This window comes from Spinacia oleracea, chromosome 1 (genome assembly GCF_020520425.1).
Source record: "Spinacia oleracea cultivar Varoflay chromosome 1, BTI_SOV_V1, whole genome shotgun sequence".
Taxonomy (NCBI): Eukaryota; Viridiplantae; Streptophyta; class Magnoliopsida; order Caryophyllales; family Amaranthaceae; genus Spinacia; species Spinacia oleracea.
Genome location: NC_079487.1, coordinates 69003153 through 69025289, shown reverse-complemented (window position 1 = coordinate 69025289; position 22137 = coordinate 69003153). Strand labels below are relative to the sequence as shown.

The window sequence follows — 22137 nt, the reverse complement described above, 5'->3', positions numbered from 1 at the left end:
GATTATGGATCCTTTGTGACTTCAATATTTCCTTCACTTGGAGGTAGTGGGAATACGTCTTTTAGGATAATTATATTCCACGACACTATAATTGTTCATTCTATGTTTATCTGATTGTTCACATCATCAAGATAAGTCTATTCTAATTACATTTTATAGCAACACTAGATTAGATTCCGTGCACGCAAGGATTTTGATCATTTTATTTTACAAAATATTTAACTGAATTTTCCCCAAACTATTGCGTAATTACAAAATTTTGAACATTCTCATTTAAATTTATTCATCTAATATGCATATTTAAAATGCGTAATAAAGTAATATGGCAATTTGACCAGAATATGGAGTGAATAATATTTTCCATTATTAATATATTGATTTGAGTAAAACCAAAATAATTTAGTAAATTATTATTATGTCGTATCTATTATTTTCATAATTTATAAATTTTACAATATTTTTTCCATACGTAAATAGTTTATAAAAAAGGGTAGAGAATAAAAATAAAATAGGTACGATATTTAGAAAAATGATTATTGACGGAAAAATTTTGCACAAGAAGTGACATGTGTAATTTTTGGTAGATTATTCTTTAATTGTTTTAATATGCAATGGTGGGTGGATATAGTTAAAGGTTGACTATATTGACTTTGACTAATCGAAACCATGAGGTACGTTGTTGGACATTTCTACTCAAATAATGGTGTTAGACCCCCAATAAATTATCAAGAACAACCCCAAATGAAATGTAATAAATCCTGAATCTTTCCACTAAAGTTGTAAAATAACGAATTGATCATACATAAAATGGCAATTGGAGAAACTTTCCTGTCAGCATTTCTACAAGTGTTGTTTGAGAAGCTAATGTCCCCTGGAGTTAACATGTTCATGAAGCTGGTGAACAGAGGAGGGATAAAACAAGAACAACAACAAACCTTAAAACAATGGGAAAAACAACTAAGAATGATAGAGGCCGTATTAAGTGACGCGGAGCTGAAGCAAGTCGAAAGCAATAACAACAACAATGGTGTTAAGTCATGGATGATGGATCTTCAAGACTTGGCTTATGACTTGGAGGATGTGTTGGATGCGTTTGCTACTCAAGCTCAATTTTACGAGTTGATGATCAAACAAGATAACCACGCCCGTGTTTCCAACTCCAACTCCAACTCCAACTCCAACTCTAACTCTGCTCGTTTAACAAATAACAACATGGTTAGTGACCGGTTAACTCTTCCACTTTATGTATTGTTTCCCACTTGTTCTGTCTCTATCTCTCTCCTCGTGGGCTCATACTACCAACTCATATGCATATTTTACACTCAATTATTAATAGAGTGATTCTTAACTACGGGATAATCTTTTAAGGACGGAAAAAGTAACAATTTTTTTTTTTTGTTTTTTAAAGTTTTGAATTTACAAAATTGGTTTTTTTTCCCTCTTTCTACTTAATTGTATACTCGTGATCTTTCTTTCTTATTTAATTTTTAAAATTCAGTAGCTTACCTTGAATAATACGGAGTAGCTTGAACGAAGTAAAAAAGAGTGAACCAAGGAAGATTGTCATAATAAATTGGTGTTTCAAAATGTTTGTTTTTTTATTCGTTTAGTTGCGGTTTACTCAATGGAATGTTAATACATAAAGGCCTTAAGACCGCTTGAGAAAATGCACGTACTTTTAGGAAATTTGAGGACTTACGAGTTGTTTGGTATGAAATGGGCATATGAATAAGAATAAAAATTGGATTAAGAATAGATAATTTATCATGGGGATTTTAACAATTTTATCCATGTCCATTATTTGGTTTGAGTTGGGAATAATATTGGGATAACTCAAATTTATTAAAACTAGGTTAGCCCTGATTGCACGATATTTTTTAATTTTTTTAACAAGAGATTGATTGCACGATATGAATACTTTTTATGTGGGAAAAAATGGGTTACTTAGCTGGGTGGATTAATTAAGGATTAGTGGGTTAATTGAGTTGATAACGTTATTAAAGTCATTTGGTGTATTAAGTTTTAAAAACAAAAGATATCAATGAATTTTAGAAACCCGATAATTTTTTAGTGATTTTTTATTCAAAGATCAGGGACATTTCTTGAAAGAAATCGTACCTTAATTGTTTGGTACACACTTTTTTTAATCTATTGAGGAGTCTAACGATGATTAAGAGAGAGAAGACTGCAAAGAGAAAAGAGAGAAGTTTGTAATATTATTGATTTCCCAGATGATTGTTACAAGCTATAGATGTAGCTATTTATACAACTCAAAAGCTAAAACAATCCGACTGTTAACTACTTCAGACTATTAACGATCAGATTCTTAATCCCTAACTCCAACAGACCACTAACTAACTTTGTTAACAACGTATATTTAACTACTTCAGAGTTCAGACTAACTGGTTTCAGAAGACTTCAACACATATATCAGGTTAGCTCCCCTAACACAACTTTTAACAGTTGACACTCCGATAAGATTCTTTATTACGGAGTATGAAACAGAGCATCTACTGTTCCCCTGTATTTTTCTGCTCCGTAGTTTTTAGGCTGAAATTTGCAACTACTTGTTCTTGTCGGAATTTTCTCATAATTCAACCATTTCTACCTTGTTCAAACCAATGTTTCTGATTGTTTTGTTTCTCGCCTGAAAATTCTTTATCAAATAGTGCTTCAATCTTGCATACCAACTGTTCGACGAAATGTCACAATCAGATGAACTGCTGAACATGATATTCTCACTTGTACTTTGTATAGTACAAATTTAAGCAATATTGTGGGGTTTTATGGAAGGTTATGTTTAGGAATATTGTCAAAGTATGAGATGTTCAGGATAATTTCATATAGATTTTCTGCAATAAGTTTGAATAATTTCATATTTTATACCCCACAATTTTTCATGCACGGAAACATATATGTAATGTAGCTTAAGCATGTACAACGGCACACATCCCACAATTTAGCAGTATCTAATTCTTTCTCAATGAGTATACTATGGAGTATACAATTTCACTAAGAATCCTACATTTTACAGTAATGAGGTTTACTAGTTTTCAAGTTTCTTTGCCTCATTTAAACTATAATAGCCCTCAGTAACAAATAGCGATTGTCTTCCAACAGGTACAAAGCATTGTTGTTGGTGGGGCAAAAGCTGTAGAACATCTGTCCTTAATGTTTAACACTGGCCAAGATTTTTCAGCACGGATAGAAGAGATTGATCAGCAATTGAAAGAAATATTGAGCCAGACTGAGGGCTTAGGGCTTTCAGTTCATTTGATGCATCAACAAGTAACTCCACAAAGAACAGAACGACAATGGAAAAGCTGGAGAGAATCAACTTCTTTGTTATGTGAGCCATTTGTTTATGGACGGGAAGGTGACAGAATAGAGATCACACATCGATTACTGAATGACGAGAACTCAAGTCCTGGCAATAACTATGTTGTCATTCCTATTGTTGGAAAAGGAGGCATTGGTAAGACGACTCTTGCTCAACTCGTGTACAATGATGAGCAAGTTGACGTGTTTGCTCTAAAAGCATGGGTTTACGTATCTCAAGTGTTTGATGCTAAAAGAATAACAACATCAATTCTTAATTCAATCACTGGTGAAACCAACACGTTTTGTGATCTCAATCAAGCTCAAGTGAGATTAAAGCAAGTGCTAACAAATAAAAGATTCTTGATCGTGCTTGATGACATGTGGACTGGGAAATATAGTGATTGGAACGACCTAAGAACCCCATTAAGAGCAGGGGCGAAGGGAAGTAGAGTTGTGGCTACCACGAGAAGCCAGAAAGTGGCAAGGATCATGAATCCTCATCCGAATAGTATGATCTCGTTGGAGTATCTTTCGGATGATGATTGTTGGCATCTAATTATGCAACATGCGTTTGATGATGCCAATATTGCTTTAAGCCCAAATTTCAGCTCAATGAGAGATGGCATGATTAAAAAGTGTAAAGGCATTCCCATGGTAGCGAAAGCTCTTGGAGGCCATTTGAGGACCAAAGTGGAGGAGAGTGAATGGCAAGAGACGCTCGACTATGATACTTTGAGCATGGATGAGAACAGGGTATTGCAGGTGTTGGAGTTGAGTTTTCATGACCTCCCATCCCATTTGAAACGGTGTTTTGCTTATTGCTCTATTTTCCCATATGATCATATCTTCACGGAGAAGGATGTCATCTTATTATGGATGGCTGAAGGCCTTTTACCAGGAAATGTGGGAAACAAGCAAATGGAAGACATAGGCCATGAGTATTTTCATGATCTAGTATCAACATCATTTTTTGATCGGAGCTTGAAGGGATCTGAATACTTCAAAATGCACAGCCTACAAAGTGATTTATCCCGACAGGTTGCAGGTGATATATGCTTTGCAATAAAGGATATTTCTGTAAGTAATGATTCGCAGAAGGCTTCTTGTAGAGCTCGACATATATCCTTCTCTAAACTAGATGAACATGAAGATTACAAAGATCTTTTTCCCCTAAAAAAGGTCAGCCACTTTCGTACTTTTGCTCATTTTAACAAGCATATTCATCCCGGTTCTTCAATTCAAGTACTTGATCTTGTAAGAAAGTTTGAATGCATGAGGGTGCTGCAGCTACCTCACATGGATGTTAAAAATTTTCCTGATGCTATTGGTGATCTTAAACTCTTAAGGTATCTTAATCTCTCGTATAATAGTATTGAAGAATTGCCGGACTCTATAAGCAACCTTGTTAATCTCCAGACTCTGTTGTTAAAAGGCTGTAGCAAACTTCAAAAGTTGTTAACAAATATGAGATGCCTAACTAACCTTCGCCATGTGGATATTGATGGAACCTCCGTGCAGGAGATGCCATCCGGGATAGGGAATTTGGCGAACCTGCAAACACTGCAAAATTTTATCATAGGAACTAATGCACCCATCATAAGAGAGTTGAAGAACATGAGATATCTTAGGGGAAAGCTAACAATAACTGGATTAGAAAATGTGGTAAACTCCAATGATGCAGAAGAAGCAAGGTTGCATGAGAAATCAGGTCTTGATGAGTTGGAAATGGTATGGGAATGGGGAAGCTTTACTAACGGGGTTGATGACAACACAAAGATAGATGTGCTTCATCAGCTGGAGCCTCACAAATCTACAAAAGTGTTAACTATTAGGAACTATAAGGGAGTGACATTCCCAAGTTGGTTGGGAGACCCTTGTTTCATTAACATGGTTATCATAAATTTAGTAGGTTGTGAGAGATGTGAATTTCTACCACCACTAGGGAAGCTTCCCTCGTTAAAGGAACTTATGATTCAAGAAATGCGTGGCCTTAAAACAGTAGGTTGTGATTTTCAAGGTGTTGGTTGTTCAGACCCGTTTCCGGCATTGAGAACTCTGAGATTCAAGTCTATGAATTCTTGGGAGAGTTGGTTGCAGACATCAGCTGATAACAGGGGATTCTCTTGCCTTGAAGAGCTTTCAATCAAAGATTGTCCATCTCTACAGCAATATTTACCTTCCTGTCTCCCTTTGCTACAAACACTTGAGATACAACATTGCAAGCAGTTATATGCCTCACTTCCAAGCCTCCCTCGACTCCAAAAGTTGATAATAGATGACTGTTCATCCCTAGTCATGGTTGATCAGCTACCTTTCACCCTGCGGCAATTAGTTATCTCTAGTTGCCAGAAGCTACAGTTTGTGGAATTTGGGGAATCATATTCCTCCAGTGGTGAAAAGATTTCTCTGGAGGTTGTGGAGGTTGTCAATTGCCAAAGTCTGTCAACTTTGTTGTGTAAAGATCGCCTTCAAGCACATAGTGGAAATATTGAGCTTTTACTGTTTGAACAAGGTTTATGCCCGTCTAAACTGTCTCTTCTCACCACATTAACAATAAGTGAATGTCCTTATCTTATCTCATTTCCAGAAGATCTTGTTCTCTCTGGCCTACGAAATCTTCTGATATCAGTTTGTCGAAACCTGGAGTCTCTCCCAAATCAAATGCATAACTTCACTTCCCTCCAAGACTTAATTCTTACAAATTGTCCAAAAATACACTACTTTCCAAAAGGCGGTCTACCCATGAACTTGATTTCACTCTACTTGGATGGCCTTAGCATGGAACAACCAATGCAAGAGTGGGAGTTGCAGAACCTTAATTCTCTTGAAAAGCTCTCAATTTCTGATGTAGGGTGGTCATCAAATTCAATACATACCTTCCCAAATCAGGATATTGATCTTCCCTCATCATTACTTGGATTAGCCATTAGTGGTTTCCCAAACTTGAAATCGGTATCTTGCTTACGTATTCTGAATCTAAGTTCCCTTTATATTAGGAGATGTAAAGAACTCGAAAACTTTGTTGACAATTCTCTACCTCGTGGACTTAAAGAATTATGGGTTGTTCAATGTCCTTTGCTGAGAGATCAAATGGAAAGGGATCCTCTTCGTCATACTCTATCGTGCATTACTCATCTGCGTGTATACTAGTAATCTTGCTTGAAGTCCCTGTAATGATACTTGCGGACCTGAAAGGAAGACAGAGACTGAAGCAGCTGACGAAGGTCAGATAGATATCCAGATGACCGAGGTAGGATCCGAAATGTGGCCGAGCAGAAGACAAACAAGATCCGAAGAAGAATACAAGGATGGTGGAATAGTCCGTACAAGGATTGTGTAAGTCTCAGCAACTCGCTTGAAAAATCAGAGTAGATATTATTTGCTGCTTAAGATGCTCATAATCTTATCACTTTGATTAAGTATTTTGTTAGGCCATGGTGCATAGTTTTATCGAAAAATAGGCTGGTTTTCACAAATTCTTATTTACAATGGGTGCACAATAAATATTGTACACCGGAGTAAAAGTTGACTCAAAATGCTTAAAAGTTACATTTATATATGTAAAAGTTATCTATTTTTTAATGATAAATTTTTTCATTTGAATAAAAATTATTTCTTCAAAATCACTAATAATGTATAAATTAATCGTTTGACCCTTTAAAATGTTTATCTAACTTTATAATATAAAAGTTACAGAAAAATAGGTTAAAGTTATGAAAATTTGCATAAAAGTTATCTTGGTGTACAATAAATTTATTGTACACCTTGTGCGCGCAAGACCTTTTGGCTGATTTTCTATTTTTTCAAAATGCAATTTTGCATCGTACTTAACTACTTTTCAAGTTTTCAGGGTTATAACTTTGGGGCTGTTGTAGTCTTGTAAAACAACTTTTACCAACTCAAGTGGCCTCAAGTTTGATATGAATCACCATTATAATTTCATTGTAGTCTATTGGCTGAAATTTAATTTGATTCAGGAAACAGTAGATCGATATTAGTTTTATGGTGTAGGTTGTTCAGACCTTTTTCTGGCATTTGAGAACGCTTTAATGTTTAACTCTGTGACTTCTAGGCAGGATTGGTTGCAGATAACAAGGGGATTCTATTGCGTGCTTTCAATCAAGGATTATCCATCTCTACAGACTACAGCAATCTTTACCTTCCTATCTTGAAATACAAAAATTGATAATCTTGCATCAAGTCCGATCCCTGCAGTAATGATAAGCTCATACCATACATCCCAACTCCCAAGTATTCACTGTTTTTTTTCCTGTTATTCTAGTCTTTTATTACCCTTTGTTTTGCAAGTTGTATTTGTAGTACTTGAGTTGTGGAGTACGAGATTACAGGCATGAGAACGCGCATTGCAAATCAGAAAGGCCATAGCCGACCAATTTTAGTCATTCTTCAGTTTTCCTGTCAAGGCCATAGTCAATTTCTAGTAAACTTGCTGCTTAATTGATCTGATAGCAAGTGACAGATTTCCTCGATCAGAAAGCATCTGAGGAAGGAATACTGGAACAGTATGGCCTGGGAATCGAACGGGATAGAAAATTAGCGTGACTTGTCAGTTTACACTTCCATTGATTCTTTCTAAAATGATCCATATCGCATCTGCAGCACTTGTTCTGGTGTATACTATTCTTCTCGGTTAAAGTTGCTACGAAATATATACTCCAGTATAAATATATTGCTGGTGGAATTTGAACTTTCGGTTATAGTATTGCTAAAAATAAAGGATTGGAGCTAATAAACACTAGTCAGTAATACAAATCTTCTTCAATATCAGGATGTCGACAAAAAATGTACTTTTATATGATCGAATAACACTAAAGCATGATTCTTGTTCCTGTCAAAAAGAAAAGGCTCTGATTCTAGTACCACTGAATGGCCATAACATATTAACATATACTCTATAGTATCAAACAATCTACATAAAAAATATATATAATAGTGAACCATGTGCTTATTAGATAACGATACTATCAAAATTAAACTAGTGTATATGTAAAAGAATATGTCACTATAAAACCTATAATAAATTAACCATGAGAAATGTTTAGGAATAACTAAAACTAAATTATATTGGTGTTCTTAAAAAAAGCAAAATTATATCCGGATTAGCTAGCTTTCTACAATTAACTGTGTTTTATACTTTTTATTCTCTCTCTAACTTTCTCTCTCAACGGCAATAGAGGGGAAAGGACGCAAAAAGAATATGGAGTATCACTTGTGCTCCACATTAAATATACATAGTAATACTGATTTTTGCAAATAAAATTAAATTGTGATATATAGTGTGGTATTAGTAATACATAGTACACCGTAACAATAATAAAACTAAGGATTATTATTATTTGGAGAATGATTTTTATAGCCCCTGTAATCGTATATAAGAAATTAAAAATGAAAATATTGATCAAGGCAAATCAAATATTAATTACATCATCCAACACTTGAATTGTTTATGTATTGCTAACTTATTTTCAATTTAGAAAATATATTAAATAATTATTTAAAACACTAAATTAAAAGAACTATAATAAAACGAGGAACTGACCTGTCTTTTTTTTAACTTCATTTATAAAGAATTCACATATTCCAAAAGATAAAAAGAGTAGACAAGTGGAACAAATGCCTATGACCATTGGAGAAATTTTCAGATACTTTCTTCCATGACCATAAAAAAATTGAGAATGGAACATGCAAGTGGAGCAAGAATCCATCACAAAATTTATTTATATTTTTTGCACCAAAAAGAATCTAAGTTTATATCTTGGTTCACCTTATATAATGGGACTAGAATGCTCTATGGTATAACTCATCAGTTCCAATTCCAACTCCAACCCAAATTTTAAACCCTTTGAAGAAAAACATTTGTTAGTATTATCATTAGCTTATATCATCCATGAAAGTATACAAGCCTAGCTATTCTTATGGTGCCAACCAAAAAAGCTTCTCCAAATATGAGCACCAAGAACATACGAGCCAATCAAACTATGCCAAGTATGCAAGTGATGACAAGCCCATTTCATCAAGCTATGATGGGGTGGCCCAAGATGATTTATTGGGCCAATCTATAGGTGGCTTTGATACAAATGGGTCAAGTCATGTTAACGGAAACAAGTCCACCAAGTACTATGCCCATGCCCAAAGCGCGCTCCCAAGCCCATCAATTCATGTGCAAGAAGGCCATCATGTGATGGGGAAAATGAAGAGGCATGACAGTATTGTGGGCCAGGAATGGGCTAGCAATTCTCCAAAGTGCCCAAACCCAGCCATGGTGGACCAATCTAGTCTCACCATGCATGATGAGAAGCATGTGATGGGAAAAATGGAGCAGGGCTGGTCTAAAAAGCCCAATCAGTACTCTATGCCAGCCCAATACTATCAAGATGAGTCCATGTACAAGGAAGGAGAGCAAAAGGGTTACAATTATGGTGATGGTGGATCTGAAGGTGGTTATGGCACACTCCCTAGTCCAAAATACCCTAGCCAGATTAAGACTAATCAATCGGGCTTCATGGCGCGTAAAGAAGAGCATATGATGGGAAATACGGAACAGGGTTGGGCTAACTCAAGCTCTAAATTCTCTAGCCCAACCCATGCTCAACGCTCGGACCTTGCTATGCACGATGAAGATTATATAGCAGGAAAAACAGATATTGGTTGGGCTAACTCACCCGGTAAATTTCCGAGCTCTGGTCAAACTCATCAGTCTGGTCTGACAATGCATAAAAAAGAACAAATGATGGAGAATAATGAGCATGGTTGGGATCACTCACCCAATGAATTCTCAGATTCAAACCAAATTCATCATGATGATAAGTCAATTCGGCAACATGGTTATTCACCAAATAACTTCTCTGGTCCAACTCAAAATCATTACGCTGATATGTCAATGCATAACGAGGAGCATATGATGGGGAAAACGGGTCATGGCTGGGCCAACTCACCAAATAAGTTCTCTAATCCAGCCCAAACACTACACTCTGGCCAAGGAATGCATAAACATGAACAAATGGCGGGGAACGTGAATCATGGTTGGACCAACTCATCAAATAAGTTCTCTAATCCAACCCAAGTTCATCAATTTGGCAACGGGACACATCACACGAGTAATGGTTGGGCTAATCCGCCCACTAAATACTCGGGGCCAAATAATTTTAGTAGCTCGAACAACACCATGCACGGAGAGGGCGGACAATACGGTTGGGGTGGAAAGTCCAGCAATGGATTTGGGACAAACCAAATCAATAATTCAGCGCACGCCTCCTACACGGACTACGACCAGCATGTGGATGAGGGTGTTCATGACATTATGGATGAAATACTGACCAAGTACCCATCCCATAATGTTAGTGGTGGACATGGAAATGGAAATGGAAATGGAAATGGAAATGGTTGGGTCACCAAGCCCAATAACTATGCAAGCCAAAACAAGGATATGGGCTCAGCTCAATATGGAAGTGCGGGGCAATATGGAAGTGGAGCACAACATGGAAGTGTGGGCCAATATGGAGGTGCATCACAATATGGAAGTGTAGGCCAATATGGAGGTGCAACGCAATATGGAAGTGCAGCCGAATATGGAGGTACAACACAATATGGAAGTGCGGCACAATATGGAAGTACAGCCCAATATGGAGGTGCGGCGCAATATGGAAGTGCAGCACAAACTGTGACGAGTGCTTGTTCCAAGTTCGCAGCAAACAAAGAGCTGAATGTAGGATTCTCGTCCAGCTCCAACAAGGAAGAATACTCCTCCAGTTCTAGTGTCAAGAAGTTTGCGGCAAAGATCATGTTAAGCAGAAAAGGGTAACGATAACAAAAGATACTATATACGATCGAGGTAAAATTTGTAAATACCTTGCACTAATTAACTGCGCTGGACCAATCTAATGGCCTAATCTGTCTATGAAATGACAATTGCAGGTTTACCAAGTGAGACGCAAGCTTGGAGTTAAATTTTAAAAAAAAAAATTAAAATAAAATGGAAGAAAGGCCTTGTCATTTGCCTATTTGATTTCGCATATGCTTTAATACTTACCCTATGTAAAATAATCTATGGTGCTCGCTCATTCTCTTTAAGCATTTTTATTTATATAATGACTCAGTCATTGTCTTGTATCTGTCTTTGTGAGTGGATGAGATGATATAACGTACACAGATGAACATAACCAGGAGTCCAAAACCCGTGATAAAACAAATCTTTCAAACAATCTGTTTCCCGGCAAATCCACAAGATTGATTAAGAAAGAAAATCAAGAGCTTTAAAGTCAGGGACATTATTTGATAATGACACTTAGGTTGTACTAATAATACATTAACAAACCCCAATATATTACCTTAAAAATGAATCTAAGTACATAACTCATGAGAAATGCCAATCCTATTGTTGGGGATATCATAGACGACCCTGTGGTTCTGCTGTTGCATGCTAGCAACGATATTGAGGGAGGAGTTAACATTGTCCGGGGAGGCTGCAATAGCCAGGCACGAGATGCTGGTGGACGCACTGCGAAGCAGGAAGTTGTCTTGGTCCATTGTCAATTTCATGTCTTGGAAAAGGAATGTTATGGATGATACAGTTACTGGAACGCTATAGCATGTATCAAATCCACCTAGGGATGTCACGTTCGCCTTCCTCATTTGATGCCTGAACTCGTCGCGCAATGCCGTGTATGCTGGTAGTGCTAGCCGGGTGTACACCGTACCTGATTCATTATTCATTGCCATTGTATCGTTATAATATTATAATTGTCATACACTATGTATTTTTCATTTGGAAATAATCGTCGCATACTATCAGGGGTGTAATGCTGTGTATCGTTATAAATATATAATTGTCATACACTATGTATTTTTCATTGTCATACGACATGACATCCAAATATATAGTGGCCTTGTAGAGTGTCAAAAGGTGTCGAATTTTCCGATTTCTTGTCGAACATGACACTCCAATAAGAGTCTGAGCGCGCAACATATAGGAGAATAATAGTTTTTGTAAAAATAACTTTTTGGTTCAAAAGAGGAGCTAGGCCCCAAAGAAACTAGTACTCCGTACAAAATTGTAATACTTTCGTAAAAATAATGCGAGATAAGGTCACGCCAACAATATGGTAAGGGAATAATAGTAGAGTTGACAAAATAAACTGTTACTGGTGTAAAAGAAAAAGGGTAACATTTGTGAAAAATGGTGCCTGATTCCTAAGGTGGTGGTCCAAATATAATTTTGGCCGGAAGTAACTTTGATGATCACTATGCACTAAAATTAAGGAAGTGGGCAGGAGAATGGGGGCATCACCGCATCAGGGTATGTCCATCACGGGTGTGTTTCTGTTTCTCACTTTACAGATAGTGCCCACCAAAATTCAAAATAAGTCTTTCAGTAGGACATGTAAGGACTGTTTTCTTTTCAAAGGGTGATTCAAGAAATGTTAAACTGCCAACACAAGACATCAGTCCATACCTTTTTCCCGCTTTAGCGCGCTAATGTTTTATTTATTTATTAATTTTTTTATGAGGAAATAAAATCAAGGTGGACTACCTGACACCATCATTTCTAATGGGTGAATTACAAGTAGTCTGAACTAGTAAAACACTTTGTGTAGAACAAACCGTACAATGAAACTACGCTCTAACCTCGAACTATCCCAGCCCCAGTTCCAAGTAAACTTGGTGGATAGACTTCAAAGAAAAACGATTAGCCGAACGGTATATGATTACGCTCCATTCTCCGGAAGACTACAAAACTGAAGCCCGACACTATGTTTACACTATAGAAAAAAACGCTAAATCTAAACTATAAACTGAAACTACACTAACCCACTATACCATAGAAAAAAACGCTTTGGCGCGCTAATGAATCCCACAAACAATGCAATTTATTCATGGGAAAGGGGATTTTAACCTATAACTTACCGACTTTTAGCCTTAATCCCTAGGCCTAGATTTTATTAAGATCGATATTCCCTTTATTCCATGAAGATTGCCGAATAGACATTATTGTTGTCTAAGAGGATTTGCCTCGCAAGCCAAACTTTAACAAAGTCTTTATAAAGTGAGGTTTTGTTCTTTTCAACTTATAGGACCTTATATTCAGGTCCTATAAGTTCAGATAAGGTTTTATAAGTTTCAATAAGTTTTAATAAGTTCTAATATGTTCATATAAGTTCCAATAAGGTCTAATAAGGTGTTATAAATACAATAAGGTCCTATAAGTTCCAATAAGTTCTTAAATAAAATAAGTAACATTATGATTATTTGCGTTGTTATATTAAATACATCATATTTATGTTGTTATATTAATATTCTTTGTGATCACTAATTGAAGTTAATAATTATCAATTATTTGTAAGTATTAATTAATATGTTATTATTAATTTATTATCAATATAATTTTAAGGGAAAAACTTAATTTTAAATATTACGTGTACATCACAAATCAATTAACGGTCTTTTTTGTGAGACATACAACAAATAACATGTACGTAGTAGTAATCACAACGTTTTGCAACACCGCCTGTAAATATTTAGAGGTAACATATTTTTATATCTTATCAATTGATTGTTTCAATCATCAGAGTATAAATTTTGGATAATTATTTTCAATATTTTAATGGTTAAAAGTTTAGTAATAATCTAATAAACTTTAAATAAAGTCTAATAAGGTTTAATAAGATCTTATAATGTCCTATAAGGTCTTATAAGGTCATATAAGATCCTATAAAGTTCGATAAGGTCGTATAAGGTCCTATAAGTTCCAATAAGGTCATATAAGTTCCTATAAGTTAAATAAGGTCCTATAAGGTCCTATAAGTTTCTATAAGTTCAGATAAGTTCTTATAAGTTCCGACAAGTTCAAATAAGATAAGTTTAGGCCTTATAATTTGAAGAGAACACACCATGAGTTTTCATCCACATAGCATCTTAGTAGAACGGAGGGAGTATATAGTTAACGACTAAACAATGTTTAAGAAAAATTGAAAGAGTCAACTATTCTACTGGCATCGTTCGATATCACAACCATTTTTCAAAATTTGGTTATTTGATCCAAAAATCCTATGATTTAGATTGAATCATGAATTAAATAATAGTGATACTATACCTATAGTAATGATGTTGATCATATTCAAAACCAGAAACTAATTTTGTGGTTTTATATTCTATTTATTTTGTTTTATATAAAAAACAGAAAAATGGAGGAACCCAACCATATTGTTTAAGAAAAATTTCAATAGTTTAACTTTAACCTTATTCATATTTCATAGTCTTACTAAAGTATTTTAGTAAATTGTTTTCATTTAAAATGTTGTAAATGCATATTTTTTAAACATCAAAGTTTCATTTATTGATAGATAATTAAAGATATTAGTGATCAAAGTTTGTATCGACAAACATAAAAGTCGAACAACATGTTGCGATTATTCTTTAGGATGCATGCCTTAATTGATAAACACTAAAAAAACCTGCATTGGTTAATGACGTACCTGAATCAATAATGGTGCCAGCTCCGGTGGTAGGATTGAAGGCCAAAGCAGCAGGTGGAATGCTTAAGGTTTTTCTGCCCACTTTGATTCCAACCAAATTAACATAGTACAGGGAAGGTCTCCTTGGGTTCTTAAGCAATGGTGTGTAATGGATCTTTTTAGGCTGGGCTACCGGGCCAAGCTTCAACGAACCTGAAAAGTTGGATGACCTAAAGCTAGGCAAGCAGTAAGAAAATGTGGATCGATATAGGCTTTGGGTCTGCGAAAGGAGCGATAATGGGCCTCGTCCAAGGCCTAATAGCCCTTGTGGTGGAACCGATGACCCGGTTGTCTTTTTAATGCATCCAAACACCAAGTGTGGGATAGGGTCTCGGGCTAGGGCCACGGTGTCTTGTGAGAGAGTGGCCGCTAGGGTGGATCCTCCATAGGTTTGGTTGAAGGTGCATATTTTATGAACACAAACAGGGTTTGTTACCTAAGAGTGGAGTAAAACATATATTGTTAGTTTTAGTTTTTTGTTTTGTTTTGGGCAAAGAGAGACCCCAAATGATGTAAAGAATAAAATGTAAAAAAGAAAAGACCCTGAACACAGAATTCGATCATAGGCCATAACTTTAACCAAGTAATTTATTAAACATCCACATAAAACATACGGAGTAATTAGTAATATTGTAAATCCAGTAGTGCTAGTGGTATGGAACAATGATACTACAAATATAATGTTTGCAAAAAAATAATAATTGATACTAGCTTTTTCCCAATGCTAGATCAATAGCCCATCCATCAGGTCATATACCCAAGTTCTAATAAGTTGAAAAAACAAATGAAATCAAGTTAACAGAAAATACGTGGTAATATTAATAACTAAAGGGATGAAAATTCTTGTTTTTGAGTGATGTGGCTGACAAATCTTATTGATAACGATCATGTTAAAAATGACACTACAAATTGTAATTATAATTTTTTTGCCTTTCACTAGGAGTAACTAATTATGCCTCTAAAAACAACAAACTAATTATATACAAATTTAAACTTTAATCTTTATAAAAATAACAACTTTATGACTTTTTTGAAGTTCTAATCATGAAGGTAGATTCATCATCTTATAACTTTTTCTGAATAAGTTACATGGAGTATTTATTTTAGGTCCTCTCGAAATAATCGTCCACTTAAAATTTCCAAATATAGTAAGTTTATATAAAATAAAAACTAAATAAAATTAAGCATCTAATATTACCCTTAATAATACGACTGATACCACTAAGTAAGAGTCACAACTGGAATGAAAGGACAACTACATAGACAAGAATGATAACAATAAAAGATGGCTCCTTTAATAAAATACGGAAGGAGTAATTAAAGGATTACCATAACATATTGTATATACAAATACTACTACATAAGTTTCAAAATTATAGTCTTCTTTTCTTATTTGAACATTACTCCCTCTGTTCCTTAATACTCGCACCGGTTTGACCGGTGCAGAGTTTAAGACATTTGAATTGATTTATTAATTTAATGGATATTAGTTGATAGTGGGGTATTTTTTAATATAGTTAGTGGAATTGTGTAAGAGGTGGAGAGTGGTGAGTGGAGGTGTGAATTTTTAAATGATTTTTTGTAGAGAATATGGGTGTAGGTGGGGTTAGTAAGTAAGTGTGAGAAATAATATAATATTGGTATAAATTTCCATTTATAGAACGGTGCAAGTATTAAGGGACGACCCGAAAAGGAAAGCGGTGCAAGTATTAAGGGACGGAGGGAGTACTTTTCACACTTTTTCATACACTATATTTTCTTTTTTACGGTTTCCCCTACATTTTCCCACTTTTCAATGCAATATATTTAGCTTTATTTTGCTAACTACACCCAATTTTCCTCCAAAATTCTAAGCTTTAGAACCTAAAGTTGAAAAAAAAATCCAAAATTCTAAGCTTTAGAACCTAAAGTTTAAAAATTCAAGACTCGGGAAAGTGTCTTTAGACAAACTTAAGCCACACGTGCAAGTCAGTTGCCGGAAAAACTAAGTCAATGCCGGAAACTTCCATTTGGTTGTCTTTCGCAAAAAAAAATTACATTAAGGTAAAAAAATTATACAAAATCTTTTCTCGCAAATTTTGGGTTATAAAAGATCTTTTTTGGCAAATTTGCCTGTTCATTATAATACCTAATTGATGCCTGAAACATGTTTTTGTCAAAAACAACTGTAAATATATCAACTCACCGTACATATTATCTTTTGCAATTTGCACAATAATTAAGGAATTTTAATGAGTATGTGATGGTGGGGATAACCGGGTAACAAGTTGGGAAATAAGAAGTTAAAAATTGTCTATCAATGTAAGTGTGAAAAAAAATAAATAAAATGTGTTGTGAGTAGATAGTTTTGGTGGAGTCCCATAATAAATTGTAGTAAGTTGTATTTTGTGGTTTGCCAAATGAAAATGAAAATGTAAATGTAAAATATATATGTAAAAAGTAGAATAAAATATAGTGTAAACAATTTGAAGAATGAAGTAAAACGAAAAGGATAAAATGAGAGAAGAGAAGTACCTGCGCACAGTGGGAAGTGCCACAAGAAACAGGCTTAAAAGAGTTAGATTGATCGGATGAGAAAAGGGATGGACCGCAACCAACACAACCATTACAAGGCAACCAAGCAACATCATTGCTTGTATCTAAAGCCATAAGAAATGTTTGAGCAGGTGTCCCAACATTCACCCTTACAATGTAGGTTGGGCTTTGGATCAGCTGCCGAGCCCACGCTACAGGAGCTATTGATTTCCGTGCAACGAGGCTCGACAAGTATTGTGATCGGGCCTTGTCCTCCATAAACATTTGGATTACACTTTCTTCCCATGACATTTTCTTTGGCTTAAATGGTGAACATGGGCTTGATACATGGAACACTTTTAGGGTTGAGCCCTTGTCTTCTGGGAAGTTACAAGAATTATCGGGTTGGCCGAGGCCGAGTCGGGTGAGGAAGAAGAGTTGGAGAAGGAGAATGAAGAGGGGAGTGAAGTGAAGGAGTTTCATTATGGCTAACAATGTGCTTTTCTTAGCTTATTGTTTGGGTATAGGGTAATAGGGGTTATGGGTTGTGACTTGTGAGAGTATATATAGCGATATAAGGTGGGATGAGAGCGGATGTGTCATGAGTGAGTGAGTGAGTGTGTGTGAAGTACTGAAGTGGGCACTTGGTAGTGTGTTTCATAGTGCTCATACTTTTTGTTGATAAAGTATCTCAAAGTTTGTACCCCGCACATTGCACTTATTATTATCAAAGCGAAGGTGTTGTGTAACATATATATATACCGACATAACTAGTAGATGAGCTACTCAAAATCGGCTCGACGTGAGAATGATCGGATTAAACTTGAAGTTACCTAAGGTAGTGTTTGGATACACTTATTTCATTTAAAATAAGTCATTTTAAATCTGGAAATTGAAATACTAACATTCAATTCCAAATTCTTTGTTTGGGAAAAACTAATCATTTCAAATTATTCATTTCAAATTCCTCGTGTTTGAAAATAAAATGAATTTTCGATCAACTTTAAATTTCACCCCTCTCTCTCTAAGAACTCCAAATAACAAAAAATTAATCAACTAATTTACAATTGTGCTGGCAAATAAATGAAATGTTACTTATGAATTTTTATTTCTTCTAATTCTCAGTAACAATATATGTTTTGCTCATTCAATATACCAGTTACGTAATTCGAATTTTAATTTGTCATCTGCACAACTTAACTTTTCATTCCTCAATCTCCTCTTTTTTCTTAAATCAGTGATTTTCATGTGATTAGCTTGAGAAATTGGAAGATCGAGTGGATTTGGATTAGAGACTTGGATAGATAAGATGACATCGACGCCGCAATGAGAAAACAAACAACCCATCCTCGGCGGAGTACGGCGAAGCTAGTAGATGGTTGTAGAGGTGGTCGAAGTCGCTTAAATGGTGGAGGCGGCGGTTACGGAGGAGGATGTATGGAGGTGGTCGTCATGAAGGCGGTGGTGGAGATGACAGAGAGGAGGTGATGAAGAAGTAGAGGTTGAGACGGTGGTGGTTTTGGGAGAGGGGAGAGATCGTTAGGAAGGTGGGGGTAAAGAGGAGAGAGAGGGGTGAGAGGGTGAGAGACTAACATCATGAGAGCCCAGTAATAATTTGAAATGACAACCTTTGAGATGGGATTTAAAATTCTTAAACTTGGACTTATTTTTTTAAGGGGGTGGATTTGGCCCAAATCCAATTTCAAATTCTAAGGATTTCCAAACAAGTGATTTGGGCCAATTCCAGAATTTCAAATGAAATTCTGGTTTCCAAACATACCATAAAATTAAACTGCAATTTTATATGTATTGACACGGCGATTTACCCAACCGACTCAAATTCGAAATGACATGATCATTCTTATCCCGCTTTTTGTACTAACGACGTAACTGTTTTGTCGTATGATCATGTCATATCGTCAGGTATTGTCGTGACTACAGGGTAGGACGTGTCGCCTGGAAAGGTCGTGAGCAAGTTCAAGCGACCGACGACAAAGGATAGACGACCAAGATTTAGGGTAAGATCAAGGCCCAGAAGGTTCAGCGCCGTCAAGAGGTTTGAATGAGTCAAAGAAGTAGCCGAGGATTAAGTGGACCGTTGAGGACAGGCAAGAGAAGTGGAGAAACTGATGTCCAACGACCTCCTATTTCTTGGGGATTCTAATAACTAATCTATCCGTTGGGTTCGAGCTATAAAAGGACGAAGCCGCAGCAAGCAGAAGACACGATAACTCAAGCAATACAATATTATTCTTCAGTTTAGTCATTATTAAGAAATCATTGTACCTTTATTATTATTGGAAAACACTCTCTTTTTACTTAGATTATTAGGAATATTAGTGGATTGGTAGCCTCATTGCTACCCTCGGTTTTTTTCCCTATTCATGGATTTTCCGCGTCACCATCTCCTTGTCGTCTCTCTTTTTCTTGTTTTTCCATATTTATTTGCTTAGTTAGTGTCGATCCAAAAACCAAGTGTCGCCCCTTAGACGAAATTTGGCATAAACAGTTTGGCGCCCTCTGTGGGGACATTAGTTAGGTTTCCCTTAGAATTTTTTTTTCAAAAATACCCCTCTCAAAATGTCTTCCGGAGATATGACACTTGAGGAGATCTGAGCGGCCCACGTCAAAGAATAAACAGAGTTGGATATTTAAAAAGAAGAGAACGAGCGCCTCACATCTGAAAATATGTCCTCTAAGACTTCTGTCGAAACCCTCCAGAAGGAGTTTGAGTTTGCAAAAAGTTGTAAGTATCAGTCACATTTCAAAATTGGTGGAAAGGCTAAATAACTGATGTTTGAGCTCAACGATGAGGAAGAGTTGGCCCTGTCCGATGAGGAAGAACCAGAAGACCACGATGGTCCAACACCCGACCCCCTGACCCGTCGCCTGCAATTCTTGGAGAAACAAAGTTCGTTGATGGTGAAGCTGATGTCCAAGCTACCGGGAGCACCTATATCGGTGGAGACCGAGCCGATCAACGGGTATGCCGCATCACCCTTCTGCAAGGAGATCGCCAGAGTGACAATCCCGCACCAGCTGAGGATCTCCATCTGGACCACCCTTTATGATTGAACGTCCGACCCGTACCGACACGTCAACGTCTACAAGCAGCGGATGGGCAGATCGGCATTCCATGGGACCTGATCGAACCTGTCATGTGCAAATCCTTCGGAGGTACCCTCGACGAACCAGCGCTGGAGCGGCTCATGAACATCACCCCTGGATCCATATCCTGCCTCGCCGACCTGATCAATGTCTTTTTACCAGCAGTTTGCCAACAATCGTCAGCTAGAGTAGCAGACTAGCCATGTTTATCGGTTGGTCCAAGCTCCCACCGAATCGGTACGTGATTAATTTAACCGATTCAATTGTGAAAAAATTAGTATAAAAAACTGTGATGTCAAGACAGCTATCGAAGCCTTCAAAAGAGGTCTCATCCCTAATTCTGAGTTGTACCGGGAGATCACCAAATATCCATGTGCGGCGTTCGAAGAGGCTAGATCTAAAGCTTGTGCCCAGATGCGCTTGGATGACGACGAAGCAACCCGGACGACAAAACCACGATCAACAGGGGGCAGCAACAACAGACGATCGTACACCCCGAGGAACAACAGTTGGCGACAACAACCATACAATCGGCAAAACCAGGTACAAAATTTCAATCAATATAATGGTACTAACAATGTTTACAAGAATGAGTTGGTCGACTACCCGACATCTCTGAACACGGCTTCAACGTCGACATCGGAGGAGTCGTCAACGACCTTCAAAATATAGGTGGAGCTGTTAGATGGCCCGGAAAAAGAAACAGGTCAGATTCCATGAAAGACATGAGAAAATGGTGTGAGTTCCACCGCGACAACGGCTATAAAACAGAAGATTGCATCTCCCTTAAAAAGGAGGTCGCATATCTGTTAAAGCGGGGGCACTTAAAAGAGCTGCTGAGCGACTAGGGCTAGGAGACCTACAACAAGGAGAAGACCAACTAGGCCAACCCAACGCCAATCACCGATCAGAGCCACCGCATTACAATAAAGTGGTAAATGTTATTTCTGGTGGTTCAAATATGTGTGGACTAACCTCTTCTGCAGCTAAAAAGATAAACATGGGAGATCCTAGAGCCGTCAAAGAGGGGAAAACCGAGAATGAGACTGCACTCGACAAATATCTTATAGCCATGTCGATAACCTTTGACGACTCAGATTCAGTCGACGCACACCAGGAACATCACGAAGGATTAGTAATAGCGCTTCCCATCGGCAACACCCTGATCAAAAGGATACTAATCGACAACGGGAGTTCTGCAAACGTGCAAGCTTTGCAAGAAATGAGGCTGGCCGAGAAGAACATAGTCAGAAGGTCAACAATTTTTGTAAGGATTAGTGGAGAGTTGATGCGCACAGTAGCGGAGATATCTTTGCCTACATACGCAGAAGGCGTCAACATAATGACCAAGTTCAACGTCGTAGACTGCCCGTCAGCATACAATGTCATTTTGGGGAGACCTTAGATCCACAAGATGAAAGTGGTCCCGTCCACCTACCATCGGTCAATCAAATTTCCTACCAAGTGGGGAGTTATGGAAATCAAAGGAGAACAACGTGAAGCTAAACGCTGCAACGAAACTGCACTTAAGCCATCAAAGCCATCCATCTAGCAATTACAGCAAGGTTCGACGTCAGACGAGGCAGAAAACCAGTAGATCGACGAGATCATATTAGACCCGACTAAGCCAGACCAGGTCGTAAGGATCAGAGCGTCGCTCCCT

General features: G+C 36.9%; 4 protein-coding genes across 8 annotated transcripts; 3 read left to right on the top strand and 1 right to left on the bottom strand.

Moving 5' to 3' along the window:
- Positions 1–730: 730 nt before the first annotated feature.
- On the top strand, positions 731–8009 carry LOC110801387 (putative disease resistance protein At3g14460). Of its 5 annotated transcripts, none has more exons than XR_008924031.1 (3): positions 731–1215; positions 3121–6657; positions 7410–8009. XR_008924031.1 is itself a non-coding variant. In XM_022006738.2 (2 exons), exons 1-2 carry the CDS (start codon positions 808–810, stop codon positions 6469–6471), a joined length of 3759 nt encoding a protein of 1252 aa, XP_021862430.2. In that variant the 5' UTR covers positions 731–807; the 3' UTR covers positions 6472–8009. The 5 variants fall into 5 exon arrangements, 1 of the variants encoding a protein (XP_021862430.2); XR_002536894.2 differs by having other exon boundaries at positions 7398–8009; XR_002536893.2 differs by having other exon boundaries at positions 7394–8009.
- A 1109-nt stretch (positions 8010–9118) lies between these two features.
- Positions 9119–11451, top strand: LOC110801393 (uncharacterized). Its single transcript, XM_022006745.2, has 2 exons — positions 9119–11173; positions 11257–11451. Exon 1 carries the CDS (start codon positions 9230–9232, stop codon positions 11141–11143), a length of 1914 nt encoding a protein of 637 aa, XP_021862437.2. The 5' UTR covers positions 9119–9229; the 3' UTR covers positions 11144–11173; positions 11257–11451.
- Positions 11452–11519: 68 nt separating this feature from the next.
- LOC110801394 (aspartyl protease AED3) lies at positions 11520–17989 on the bottom strand. Its single transcript, XM_022006746.2, has 3 exons — positions 17367–17989; positions 14814–15288; positions 11520–12038 (listed from the first exon to the last, which is right to left on the bottom strand). Exons 1-3 carry the CDS (start codon positions 17847–17849, stop codon positions 11683–11685), a joined length of 1314 nt encoding a protein of 437 aa, XP_021862438.2. The 5' UTR covers positions 17850–17989; the 3' UTR covers positions 11520–11682.
- Positions 17990–20159: 2170 nt separating this feature from the next.
- LOC130465422 (uncharacterized) lies at positions 20160–21879 on the top strand. The gene is made up of 3 exons (XM_056834170.1): positions 20160–20350; positions 20753–21042; positions 21269–21879. The coding sequence occupies exons 1-3, from the start codon at positions 20160–20162 to the stop codon at positions 21877–21879; spliced, it is 1092 nt and encodes a 363-aa protein (XP_056690148.1).
- Positions 21880–22137: the final 258 nt, after the last annotated feature.

Bases quoted from the DNA above. Each gene is read 5' to 3' on its own strand.
- LOC110801387 (XM_022006738.2), top strand. From the start codon at position 808: ATGGCAATTGGAGAAACTTTCCTGTCAGCATTTCTACAAGTGTTGTTT. The intron at 1,216-3,120 runs GTTAGTGACCGG...GTCTTCCAACAG, and splicing joins GTTTAACAAATAACAACATG to GTACAAAGCATTGTTGTTGG.
- LOC110801393 (XM_022006745.2), top strand. From the start codon at position 9,230: ATGAAAGTATACAAGCCTAGCTATTCTTATGGTGCCAACCAAAAAAGC.
- LOC110801394 (XM_022006746.2), bottom strand. From the start codon at position 17,849: ATGAAACTCCTTCACTTCACTCCCCTCTTCATTCTCCTTCTCCAACTC. The intron at 15,289-17,366 runs GTACTTCTCTTC...CTCCACTCTTAG, and splicing joins GCACTTCCCACTGTGCGCAG to GTAACAAACCCTGTTTGTGT. The intron at 12,039-14,813 runs GTACGTCATTAA...ATAATGAATCAG, and splicing joins TGGCACCATTATTGATTCAG to GTACGGTGTACACCCGGCTA.
- LOC130465422 (XM_056834170.1), top strand. From the start codon at position 20,160: ATGTTTGAGCTCAACGATGAGGAAGAGTTGGCCCTGTCCGATGAGGAA. The intron at 20,351-20,752 runs GTATGCCGCATC...TGAAAAAATTAG, and splicing joins GAGACCGAGCCGATCAACGG to TATAAAAAACTGTGATGTCA. The intron at 21,043-21,268 runs GTACTAACAATG...TCCCTTAAAAAG, and splicing joins AAATTTCAATCAATATAATG to GAGGTCGCATATCTGTTAAA.